The sequence below is a fragment of the Phacochoerus africanus genome, chromosome 5 (assembly GCF_016906955.1).
Source record: "Phacochoerus africanus isolate WHEZ1 chromosome 5, ROS_Pafr_v1, whole genome shotgun sequence".
Lineage (NCBI taxonomy): Eukaryota > Metazoa > Chordata > Mammalia > Artiodactyla > Suidae > Phacochoerus > Phacochoerus africanus.
In genome coordinates this window covers 33,655,174-33,668,716 of record NC_062548.1, presented here as the reverse complement: position 1 = coordinate 33,668,716, position 13,543 = coordinate 33,655,174, and the positions used below count along the sequence as shown (strand labels likewise).

General features: G+C 39.9%; 1 protein-coding gene across 3 annotated transcripts in view; it reads right to left on the bottom strand.

Annotated features, from left to right (window-relative positions):
* PARN (poly(A)-specific ribonuclease) overlaps positions 1-13,543 on the bottom strand; it is a 189,568-nt gene that overhangs the window by 98,617 nt on the left and 77,408 nt on the right. For all 3 annotated transcript variants that reach the window (XM_047780458.1, XM_047780459.1, XM_047780457.1), the window contains one exon: positions 11,957-12,031. In XM_047780458.1, the coding sequence (XP_047636414.1) occupies positions 11,957-12,031 (75 nt within the window). The remainder of the gene's footprint in view (positions 1-11,956; positions 12,032-13,543) is intronic.

The following is a 13,543-nucleotide window of genomic DNA, read 5'->3' as shown; positions in this document are numbered from 1 at the left end:
AACTCCGGGTCATTATTAGGATCAGCACGGGCCTCACCTACCCCAGGAAGCCTTCCCTGCTGACCCTCTTCCGAGTCTCTAGGCCAGTCTGGGCTGGTTCTCCCTCCCCGAACAACGGGCCTTATGACAGCCCGTAGCATATGGATGCACTGGTTGTCTAGATACCCACCTACAGCACAAGGACTCATGAAGTCCTTGCGTGGAGAAGCTCTTACTATTTCATCTCTAGTCCCCATATAAATTCAGTCCCTCAGTTTTCAACGGATGCACCCAACAGTAACTCAAATATTTATGCAAAGATTAACACTGCAGCTTTCAAATGAAAACCATCTTTTAAAAAAACTGTGCAAGGGTGTTGTTGCCTTGCAGGGCAGCAGGTTAAGGATCTAGCATTGTCACTGCAGCGGCTCAGGTTACTGCTGTGGTGTGGATTCAATCCCTGGCCCCAGAACCTCCACATACCACAGGCGTGGCCCCCCCCCCCAAAAAAAGATAAAAACCACTCGAAATACCTTCGTAATTATTCTCTTTTCTGTTGTTACTATAAAGAACACTAAGCATAAAAATATAAGGTGTCTAGAAATATACAGTGATAAATCAATAAGGCTTAAACTCCCTCTGAAAATACGATTACAAAAATGCCTAAAAAATTACCTAAATGAGGCCCTGCTCATGCTGTAAAGCAATTCATATTTTGGGAATTAACAATTACTAAAATCAGTAGACATCCTATAAATAGCTCCTATTTTTTGCTAGATAATATGCTATAATTATTTCCCTTTCCTTTAAATCATCTATAACATAATAAAGGACTTGTGAGAAAAAAAAAAAATCTCGGTTTCACAGTTTTATTTTTTTTTTATTTTTTTTATTTTAATGTATTGGTGTCTTTTCTACGTTGCTTTCCCCAATACTATAGCAGTTTGCTCCTCAGCCTTTGAAGCAATTAGAAACCAAATCTCTGTGGAGTTCCCCATATTGCTCTAATTCACAGTAAGAAAGAACAAAAGAATCTACCAAAAAGAAACCAACTCATGGACTTGGAGAAGAGACTTGCGGTTGCCGAGGGGGAGGGGGAGGCAGTGGGATGGAGTGGGAGTCTGGGGTTAGTGGATACGAGCTATTGCATTTGGAGTGGAAGGCAATGAGCTCTGCCGTACAGCACAGGGAACCATAGCCAATCACTTGTGATGGAACATGACGGAGGATAATGTGAGAAAAAGGATGGATATATATGTATAACTGGGTCCCTCTGCTGTAGAGCAGAAACTGACAGAACACTGTAATCAACTATAATTTAAAAATTAAAAAAACAGAACAAGACATTCCTACTAGTTGGACTGTGGCATATAAAGCCTTATTACTAAGCAATTAAGTCATTCTTGCTTTTGCTAATCATGCAACCTGTAAACACTCATAATTATCTAGATATGTTCACACGTGATGAAGAAGTTAAAGTAAAACCTTGGTCTAAAGTGTTTGGGTCACCACCACCATCAATTATAAGTTACTTAACACTCCAGTGGTCTAGCATTTTCTGGCATTTTGGCTAAACAAAATGAAGTGACATTCACCTAGCTACTAAAGTGATGTCTGGGCTTCCTTCCAGGATAAACAAGAAAAGACAGGTTGTAAAAATACTCAACAGTGGAAATATTATCAACGAACATCACAAATCAAAAATGTTTCACATTCGCCTTTCCAGAATAACAGATTTAAACCAAAACATGGAAGAAGGAAAATTCAGAGAAACTAATTCCATGAATTTCATGATTAGAAAAGAGATACCATAAAATAACTACAGTCACCACCTGCCAGCCGTCTAAGAACCTCAGAAGCAAGAAGTTTCTTTTTGCTGTGCTCATGCACACATAAAAAAGAAAGCAATATGCCTTTATTCTTAAATTTAAATATTTTAGCACATAGAAATATCAGGGAAAAAAAAAAAAAACTCACCAGAAAGTAAAAATCTACCTGTAATTTCATCACCCCAAGAGACTCACTGGTAACATTTTTAGTAACAAAATAATATTCTAAAACAGCCATCAAAATGGTTCAAAATCAATTAAGTTCACTTATAGTATTTCAAACTTTCTAAAATCAAATTTATTTCATTTTTTAAAAATAGTAAATAAATAGTATTATTTTAGACAATAGGAATCATGTCTGAGAAAACAATGTTAATATGTAAAGGTTGGTTACTTGGTGGCTCAAAGATCTGGCGTTGTCACTGCTGTGGCGTGGGTTCAATCCCTGGCCCGGGAATTTCTGCAAGCCCTAGGCTCAGCCAAAAAAAAAAAAAAGAAAAAATTTAAAAAAAAAAGACATGTAAAGACTAATATAACTAACCTACTTAATCAACCACTTCATCATTTCTGGTGACAAAACAACAACAAACGGACGGCACCTGAAGCCCCAGGAATAAGAACCAGAGACACAACGTTCGAGCTGAATTCTCAAACTCAGACTTCCACTGACCTTAGAGCAATCAGGCAGATTAATCTCACTGCTTTAAATTTCCTAAAACCACCAACACACACTAAAACACTTTCTGCATGCTGACTGTGGCCGTGGTACTAAATCAGGCACAGTGGAACCCGCTTTCTATGCTACACTGCATAACCTTGAAAAGTACGTATGATAAAAACAAGAACAATGAAACATTTAAGACTCCATTCAAAGATGCACAAAATTATTTGAGGAAATGAAAAAAAATACATGTCCTGGTCAGAAAGATTGAATATGTCTAAAGAAAGATGTGAATGGAAGGAATTTGGTACAACAGCAGTAAAAACCCCAGTGGGCTTTTTGAGTGTTTCCTAAAAGAATGATTCTAAAGAACAATCCAAAGAATAAACAAAAGTTTATTTTGAAAAAGTTGTAAAGAGTCCTAAAACTGTTCAAGCTTCCAACAAAGAATTGGTTAAACAAATGATGCTAACATTCATATGATGAAATATCATTCAACTAAACACAAAAAAAGGTAGAGTGGACGGGACAGACACAGACTGTTAAAAGAACACGTGGTAAAACAATATATAAAGTATAAAATATTCCAAGATGAAATGTATACTTAAATATTATCTACACAACTGAAAAGTAAATTCTCAAATATTATTGCAATTATCATTGTTAATACAGAGAGGGGCACTACACAATTTTTTTTATTTTTTGGTACTCTAAAATTTCTACATTAACAAAAATTATCCCTGTTTAATAAGGAAGAGGGGAAAAATGAAGTGAGTATAGTTTGTTTTTTTTTTAAGATCATCATTGTGGATCAAATGATTTCATGTCTTCAGAATCTCTTTTAAGACAATAATGAGAGAGAAAAACAAAGACTAAGGTACAAAGTCACTCATTAAAGAATTAATTTAAAACAGTAAGAATTTGCTAAGAAACAGAAACAGACTCACACACACAGAGAACAAACTTTTGGTTGTAAGAGTTGAGGGGGAGGGATGGGCTGGGAGTTTGGAATTAGCAGATGCAAACTATTATATATGAAATGGACAAACAACAAGGTCCTGCTGCATCAGTCAGAGAACCATAATTACTATCCTATAATAAACCATAATGGGAAAGAATTTTAAAAATTTAGATGTAACTTAAACATCGAAAACAGATATAGTTAAATAAGTTATGTGTAGCTGTGCAATGAAATATAATGCATCCATTAAAAGGAAATTCTAGAAAAATATATAATGGCATGAGATATAAGGTAACTAAAAAAGCAGATCCAAAAATGCATTTAAAGCCAGGTCCCAATAATATTAAAAATGTTATGAAAATACTCATCTAGACAGTAAAACAACTGACAGGAAATACTAACCAAAATACTGCTATTTTTCATGTGTTTGTTGTGAGCCCATGGTTGAACTGTTTTCTTTACATTTTCAAATATTTCCCACATTTTCAACAATGGGTTTGATTTACTTCTAAAACTGGGGATGAGACAGCACAACAAAAGCAATTTTTTTTTTTACAACTAAATATGTAATTTGTCATTAGAGCTAAATTGGATAGATTTTCTGAATATTCTGACAATGCCTCACAAAGCAAACATTCTTAGATCCAGATAACACGGTCTCTAAAACACAAAAATCAAACCCAAAACTTTCGACAACTAGCAATTTAAGAGAACATGAAGATGCAACCTCCAAAGCAAAAACACCGCATTTCTCCAGGTTACATTCTAGCTTTAACACTGGTAATTAGATTAAGACTTTAGGAAGCCTTGTCTGGCAGTCAGGAAGCTTTCTCCCCTATTCTCACACCAGCTAATGCCTTAAAGAACATTAATTAAGAAGAGTCCAAGTTACGGTCATGCTCTTAAATAAATCTGCTTGATACAGATTTCATAGTAGAGATGTAGAATACTGCTAATTCTCAGACGAAACACATAAGGGAATTAGGAAAACAAGAAGGTTCTTAATAAGTATTCTTAAAAATTTCCACAGTGTCTTTCATGGATTAAGTGATTTAGAGGGGAAACGAGTCAGTTTCTCTTACATGTTTTCAAATAAGAAGATATCTACACAAAACATACAGACATGCATGCTTCTTACTAATAAAGATTTTCCTTTACCAAACTGAAATACTCAGTAAGCTGCTACTATAAAAATCTTATCTGTATAAAAACACATTGTTTCCAGGACTCAGTACTGATGGCATAAAAATAATGTATCATTTTAACCAACAAGTTATGAGTCCCCTCCCTCTAAGTAAACAAGCTTACTTAACAGAATTTTTATTTTAAGAAGGCATGTTGTAATTGAACTCATTTTTCTATTGCTATCATTTATAATTCAATATAATTGTTGTAAGCCAACTTTACACACAGGGTAAGATCAGGAAAATTAACATGCAGAGGAAAAGACATCATTTATTTTTTGGTTCCTTCTTGACTATTTTGTGCATTTCCTCTTTGACAAGAATAAATGTACAGTAACACACTAGCCAACTCAGAAAAGCGCCACAGTTAGATGCAAAAATACCAAGTGCTTTGTCGGGATACTGTCTATCATAGTACGTGAGTACTTCAAAGGAAGTGAACTCAGATAAGTTTTAAATGGTTAAAGGAGGTATGTAGCAGGTTTTTAATGCATTAATATTAGATTTTCTTAAAATGCTATTAAATGAAGAGGAAGAGGTAGTTTAAGCATCGTACAGAATATGGCAGGAAGTTCTGCATCAAAAGCAAGATGCTATATTGGAGTTCCCGTTGTGGCATGGTGGAAGCAAATCTGAGTAGTATCCATGAGGACACGGGTTTGATCCCTGGCCTTGCTCAGTGGGTTGGGGATCCAGAGTTGCCGTGAGCTGTGGTGTAGGTCACAGATGCGGCTCAGATCCTGCATTGCTGTGGCTGTGGTGTAGGTCGACGGCTATAGCTCAGATTCAACCCCTAGCCTGGGAACCTCCATATGCCTCGGGTGCAGCCCTAAAAAGACAATAAATAAATACATAAAATTTTTAAAAAGCAAGACCCTGAATTCACTGGTGGCCCAGTGGGTTAAGGATCTGGCGTTGTCACTGCCATGGTGTGGGTCACTGTTATGGCACGGGTTCAGTCCCTGGCCTGGGTACTTCCACAAGCTGTGAGCTCTGCCTAAAAAAAAAAGCAAAGGGCATTCCCCTCGTGGCTTAGCAGTAATGAACCCAACTAGGATCCATGAGGATGTGGGTTCCATCCTCGGCCTTGCTCAGTGGGTTAAAGGTCCAGGGTTGCCGTGAACTGTGGAACAGGTCACTGACATGGCTTGAATCTGGCATTGCTATGCTATAGTCAGGCAGCTACAGCCCTGGCTGGACCCCTAGCCCAGGAGCCTCCATATGCCGAGGGTTTGGCCATCTTAAAAAAAAAAAAAAATAGGAGTTCCCGTTGTGGCGCAGTGGTTAATGAATCCAACTAGGAACCAGGAGGTTGCGGGTTCGGTCCCTGGCCTTGCTCAGTGGGTTAACAATCCGGCGTTGCCGTGAGCTGTGGTGTAGGCTGCAGACGCGGCTCAGATCCCGAGTTGCTGTGGCTCTGGCGTAGGCCAGTGGCTACAGCTCCAATTCGACCCCTAGCCTGGGAACCTCCATATGCTGCAGGAGCGGCCCAAGAAATATGCAAAAAAGACAAAAAAAAAAATAGATGAGTTGATAGTAAATGGAAGAAAAAGGATATACCAAGCAAGTATAAAAAACACAAAAAAGGATACATTGATTATACAGATTAGACTTAAAAATAATAGTAATACAAAAGATAAAGAGGGGCATTTTCTTTATGAAATGAATGATCATTTCATAATGACAAAGGAGTCGATTTACCAGGAGGACAAAACACTCATAAATGTTCAAGTACCTAATAACGCAGCCTCAAAATACTTGACATGAAAAATGATGAAATTAAAGGGGGAAACAGGAGTTCCCTCGTGGCACAGCAGGTCACAGAGGCAGCACTGTCACTGCTGTGGCTCTGCTTACAGCTGTGGAGCACGTTTGATCCCTGGCCCCAAAATTTCCACATGCCACAGGTGGGACCAAAAAAAAGGGGGTGCTGGATAGACAATGCCGCAATCATAGGAGATTCTGTCACCATCCCTCAAAAACTGATAGAACTATTTAAAACATCAGTAAAGACATAATATCTGAATAATAGTAAATTTAAATATCAAACCATATACTGCAGAATTCACATTCTTTACAAGTATATACAGTATGTTCAGTAAGACAGATCATATCTTATGCTAGGCTACAAAGCAAATTTCAGTAAACTGAAAAGGATTGAAATCGTAACAAAAATTCTAATCATAACAGAATTAAATTATAAATTAGTAAAGATAATAAATCTAGGAGAACTCTAAATACTTGGAAATTAAGTAACACACTTCTAAACAATCCAAGGTCAAGAGAGAAATCAGAAAACTAATTTAGTGATAATGAAAGCACAACATATAATTGATGGGATGCACCTGAAACAGTGCTTAGAGGATACTTGGTAGCTTTAAATGCTTGTATTAGAAACAAAGAGTGAAAATCAATGACTGGGAGAGAGGCTTAGCTACACACACCCCATGAGCTCGAAGTGAGGCCTTGTGAACTCACACAGGAGGGAGAAGGTCCAGCCTTAAGTGAAAACGGGGGCAGACTTGTGAACTGCTTGAATGCTGAATGTTTGCCAGTCTCACTGGCAAAGGGGGAGGCTTTCCTTGGCTCAAGGTATTTAGGCACAACACTTGACCAGTCACTGGCTGATCTCTAAGCTACAGGAAGTCCAGTGCAAAAAGCTTTAGAAGAATTAAAAAAAAAAAAAAAATCACATAACTCAATTGGAAAAGGAAGAGACAAGGAAGGTAAACCCAAAGCAAGTAAAGGGGGAAAAAAAAAAGCAGAAACCAACAAAATAGATACGAACAAAGGACAGAGAAAAGTGAAGGAAGCCAAAAGCTGGTTCTTTGACAAGATCAACAAAATCCAGAAACCCTAGCTAGAGCGAGCTAGGAAAAACCAGAACAGACATCAATCCCACTTATCACTACAAATTCTATAAACACTGGCTAACAAAAAGCACAGGTAAAGTTTAAAGTTATCAGCAGCCGTTTAGCAAATTCAGAGCTAAATAACTGCCTCAAAAGTCGCATCGCAACTCTGACATTTATCTGTTCAGCACAATCAAAAGCTGTGCTTTTAAAAGGATGACTTAAAATATACACACTCAGGAAGTTCCTGTCGTGGCTCAGAGGCTAATGAACCCAACTAGTATCCATGAGGACGCAGGTTCGATCCCTGGCCTTGCTCAGTGGGTTAAGGATCAGGCACCGCTGTGAGCTATGGTGTAGGTCACAGACGTGGCTGGGATCCTGCTGTGGCTGTGGCTGTGGCTGTGGCTGTGGCTGTGGTGCAGGCTGGCAGCTACAGCTCTGATTCAACCCCTAGCCCCGGAACTTTTACATATGCGGTGGGTGTGGCCTTAAAAGGCAAATATAAAATACGCACACTCATACTTTGGACTGAAGTGAAGCTGTGAAGCCAAGTATCTCCCTCTACCTCAACAAATCATCCTGAACACGCTCGTAAGGCGGCCGGTCAGGAATTTATAGAACTCCCCGCCCGCACGGTGGCTGGCTTTCTAAAACAACCCTTCGGCTTCTACCTCTTTGGAAGTGCCTTCATCACTTTTGTTGCTTTTTAACTTTCTCCTGTAGTATTCACCATGTGCGCCAATCTCCAGCTTTCAGCACAAATGAAAAGGTTATTTTTCTCAAGCTGTTTCCATAAAAATCGCAGGCAGAGGACAAGGCTTTATAATGCATCTAAGGACACTCGAGACAATGGCTAAATATTGAGGGTATGACTGTAAAGTGCTGGGACATCTGAAATATTGTTGGGCTCTTTTCCCCATTTCACAAAACTCCATCAGATACAGAAAAATCTTAAATATGCCTGAGCTAATCCGATGGGACCATTAGAGATGATTTCTTGATTAATCACTTGGAGAAAAATTCTCCAACGGTGAGGCTTAAGGGACCTCCTCCTTGGCATCAGGTCCCAGCCTGGCCACACGCTTTCTTTCCTAAAGAGGCAGAGGGAAGAATGTGAGCAGGCGGCTTGGATGGGCTTTCACTACCTGAACACCCCAAGAGCCACAGGGACCCTCATCGTCACGGCAGCAGCCGCAAACAAAAGGCAACAGGAATCAAACTAAAGGGCACTCAGGAAAAGAGGTTTAACAACTGCAATCGATCAGAAAAAGAGCTTTCATAGTCACGCGGAAAACGGCTTTAAAGAGCTCCAGGTTAGATTTAGCACTACCAAAAGAAAAAGGCAGGTGTCAGTTAAAGAGCAACTCCTTAAATGTAAATCAAAAATAGTTTGTAATGGAGCCAAAGAAGCCATTACATGCCGCTATATAAATAGGCATTTAATGATTTTTCCAATGTTACGTTATTGATCTAACAGGCCCTCTGCTTCCGCTGAAATGAATAAGTCATTTGTTTAAGATAACATTAATAGGCTTCGCAGCAGATTATATACCCTGGGTCTCTCTCCTCAGTAAAACTACCACCATAAAAAAAAAATGTTACATTGTCTTTCAATGAAACATCTGCATAATCTCCGACATGACAGCAAAGGGCCAGAGACGGGAGATGCATCCATCACATGCACAAAAAGGCATTTCTATGTCCCAACACCTTGAATGTCATTTATTCAGCTCAACAACTATTTAACATATACTCACTAACGTCAGACACTACTACCCAAAGCACTAAAGACGCCAAGGCAAACGAGAGCACGGGTCCCTGCTCTCATCGGGTTCACAGTCTATCAAAGGAGACAACCAAGCAAAGTATGTCAAGAAAGGATGCCAGGCACGCACAGAGGATGAGGTCCGATGCCCACAAAGGGAGCCAGAGAAAACATCCAGACACACAGATGTTTGGGCTGAAAGGAGGCAGGAAGTAGGGCCGGCCAGGCTCTGGACTGAGGGAAATGCGCCTTCTGGCAGAGACAGCTGCAGTTGCAGGTATGGTAGGTACAAACGGCCAGGTGTTTGTTAAGCGTTGTCTTGTGTGTAAGAAGAGAGACTACCGTGGAAAACCAGACTTTTCTAGTAAAGCTGCATATATTAAAAGGCAACAGCCATCTAACTTCTGAACCTGGGGACAAAAAGTTAAAAGGTCACAATTTCACCTTGACCTACTCCCCACACCACCCGTTCAGACACAGGCTTATTACTCGTGCCACAGTGTGCCAAGCACGAGAGCAAACTCCAGGGGAGAATAAGACTGGCAAACAAGCAGGTTAGGGTACGTCTGTGGCTTTCTGACTCTGAAGTGGAGCGCCCGGATTCCAGGTATCGATGAACAAAAGATGGAGCTTAAAAGCTACCGTACGACAGGCAGAATTTTCCAGTCATAAATAAGGGAGTCTCATGACTGGATATCCAACACAGCAATAACAGGACAGTAAAAGAGGCTCTGACACCCCTCACACAGCCACTAGGAACTACGCTGGTACTTTCGAGGGGACACTACTCACTACTACTGCCTCACACACTGTAGATTTACACACACTCATGTGCACTGGTCACAGCAAGGGAGGCCAAGCGGATCTTCTCATAATTACGACCCACTGTTACATTAAGCACGGCTAGAGGAGGGCCAGGCTCTTTGCTGGGAACCTAAAATCCGTGACCTCCTTTCACAAAGTAACCATCATCAGCCCGTCTCTCAAACAAGGACCCTGTGACTTGCCCCGAGATGCGTGGCGGGTGGGGCAGAGGCAAGGTCAGTCCCGTCTCGAAGCCCACGCGTCCCGTGCTAGCCCGCCGCCCGGCTTCCACGCCACCCAAGCGAGACCGGCCAGGGGGCTGAGGTGTGACACGGAAGGAGCAGAGGAGGCGTGATGAGATTTCGGAGGGGGATGGGGAGGGGGTCCCGCTCAGGGTTCTTTCCTTCCTGGTGAAGTCTCACCAGTCTCAAGCTCAGGGTCTCTGCCCCCGACTAGAAGTTACCCCGAGTTCTCTAATCCAGTCCTTTTGGATATTCCATCTAAACTGTCTTTCTAAGGATTGTGGGGGGATGCGGCACAGAAATAAGCAAACATGAGAACATGCACCGTGTATCCAACACTATCCCTGGTGTCATGAGCTCCTGAAGTGCATTTCACACTGAAATCTATCACTAAGTAATCACAACGAGAATTCAAAGCGAGGCCAAGCTTCATATACACACTCATCTCATGTAATCCCCACGATAACCTTAAAAAATCCGTAACATCCTCCTCAGGTTTATAGAGATAAACAGAAGCTGATCAAGGTTAAATAACCTGCCCAAGGTCACACAGCTACAGGGAGTGCAGCAATATGACTCCAGAGCCTAAACCTTTCATTTCTGTAACAGCATTATGTTTCTGTGACGGTTATATAATTTTTAAAAAGTACCAAAAAGACTGACCCAAATTTAAGTATTTGTAGAAATTTTCATATATAATGCTCATATAGTTACATTAGCAGAATGATATCATTTTAGTCTGTGGTACTTTAACAAAAACAAAAATTAATTAGCATGTCACTTAAATTTTCACACAATTTATACTAGGAAGCACCAGAGAAACTGAAATCTATGTGAGTAAGTAGCTTAACAATACATGCTTTCTTCAGTAACTTTTCCCCCTAAGAAAACAGAATGTTTTGTGATGGTTAATATCAAAGTTATTGAGGGTTCAACAACAGCAGAGGTGGTGTTCCACCTTTTTACCGCCCTATTTTAAAAGCAAATAAAATGCCTTTCAGTTTCTCTGTTTGTAACATAAATATCTGACACAAGTTTAATGGAATAAATAAATCACAAAAATTTATAAATAAATGGGAAAAGCACAGAGGCAGACAGGTCAATAGAGGAATCACTTTTTGGTGTCCCCCATTCCCTTCAGTTTGCTATTTCTAACTCTCAAAGTAAACACACAAATCATTTTAGAAAAACTGCAAAGGGAAAGGAACAGTAGAGTCAAAAATACATGATATGGTATATCCGAAGAATCAATACATTTGTCTCACTTTCTGATCGACATTTGATGCTTACTAATTATTTCCGTTATTTTATTTTGTCTTCTTTTTTTTTTCTAGGGCCACACCCACCTACGGAAGTTCCTGGGCTAGGGGTCAAAGCAGAGCTGAGCTGCCGCCCTACGCCACAGGCACGCAATGCCAGATCCGAGCCACAACTGCAACCTATACCACAGCTAAGTGAGACCAGGGATGGAACCCGAATCCTCATGGATACTAGTCAGGTTCGTTAACCACTGAGCCAAAAAGGGAACTCCTATTTCCTTTATTTTAGAGACAAGCTCAAAACAAACCAGGCAGCAGTGCTTGTGAGTCAGCTGACTAAGCCACAGCATTTAGATTTGGAAGCGGACAAGCTCCCACTTTTGATTAATACACAAAACAACTGTCTGAAACACTTACCGATTTGCACTTGTTCAGGTTGGCTGAGAGAAACAAATGCTGATGTGTCATCAATCCAGGATATCTGAATGTTACCTGTAATATTGAATTAAAAGCAAAGTAAACATCCAACCATTTAGACAGCTGTCCGATTTCATTTGTATATCTGCTATATATCCATCAATTTAAACAGAGATGAAAACAAGGTCCTACTTTATACAACAGGGAACTATATTCAATATCCTGTGATAACTCATAACAGAAAAGAATATAAAGAAAGAATATACAGGAGCTCCCACTGTGACACAATGGGATCGGCAGCATCTTGGGAGCTGCTGGGATGTGGGTTCTATTCCCAGTCAGGCACAGTGGGTTAGGGATCTGGCGTTGCCACAGGTGTGTCTTAGGTCTCGACTGTGGCTCAGATCTGATCCCTGGCCCAGGAGCTCCATATGCCACAGGGCAGCCAAAAATGACAGGAAAAAAAAAAATATATATATATATGCATATATATCTGAATCACTTTGCTATATAGCAGCAATGAACACACACTGTATATAAACTATATTTCAATTTAAAAAATTAAAGAGCGATGAAGTAATTGTTTAAAATTTCACTAAAACCTCAGCAATACAAAGAGCTAAAACTTAAATCTACCACAGCAGCTATTTCAGTTAAAACTTCAAGAAAAGAGACAAACCAGGAAAAAAGAAGTTTCAAAATTTTGGAGTTACTGCTATTGCACAGCAGGTTAAGGATCCTGTGTTGCCACCGCTGTGGCTTGGATTCATCACTGGCCCAGGAACTTCTATATGCTGTGGGGGTAGCCATCAATAAATATATAGATAAATAAATAGATAAATAAAATGTGTTTTAAAAACAAAAGAGATGGAACCACAAAAGACCCAGAAGTGCCAAAGCAATCCTGAGAAACAAAAATCAAGCAGGAGGCATAACTCTCCCAGACTTCAGGCAATATGACAAAGCCACAGTCATCAAGACAGTGTGCTAATGGTACCAAAACAGACATACAGACCAATGGAACAGAACAGAGAACCCAGAAATAAACCCAGACACCTATGGTCAATCAATCTAACAAAGAATGCAAAAGTATAAAACAGGAAAAAGACAGTCTTTTCAGTAAGTGGTGCTGGGAAAACTGGACAGCTGCATATAAATCAATGAAACTGGAACACACTCTCACATCATGCACAAAAATAAATCTAAAATGGCCTAAAGACTTAAATGTAAGACAACACACCATCAAACTCCTAGAAGAGAACATAGGCAAAACATTCTCTGATATCAACCTTAAAATGTTTTCTCAGGTCAGTCTCCCAAAGCAAAAGAAATAAAAGCAAAAATAAACCAATGGGACCTAATCACACTGACAAACTTTTGCACAGCAAAGGAAACCATAAAAAAAAAAAAAAAAAAAGACAACTTTTTTTTTTTTTTTTAGGGCAGTGCCCATAGCATATGCAGGTTCTCAGGCTAGGGGTTGAACTGGAACTGTAGCCGGCCTATGTCACAGCCACAGCAACGCCAGATCCTAGCTACATCTGCGACCTACACCACAGTTCACGGCAATACTGGATCCTTAAGTCA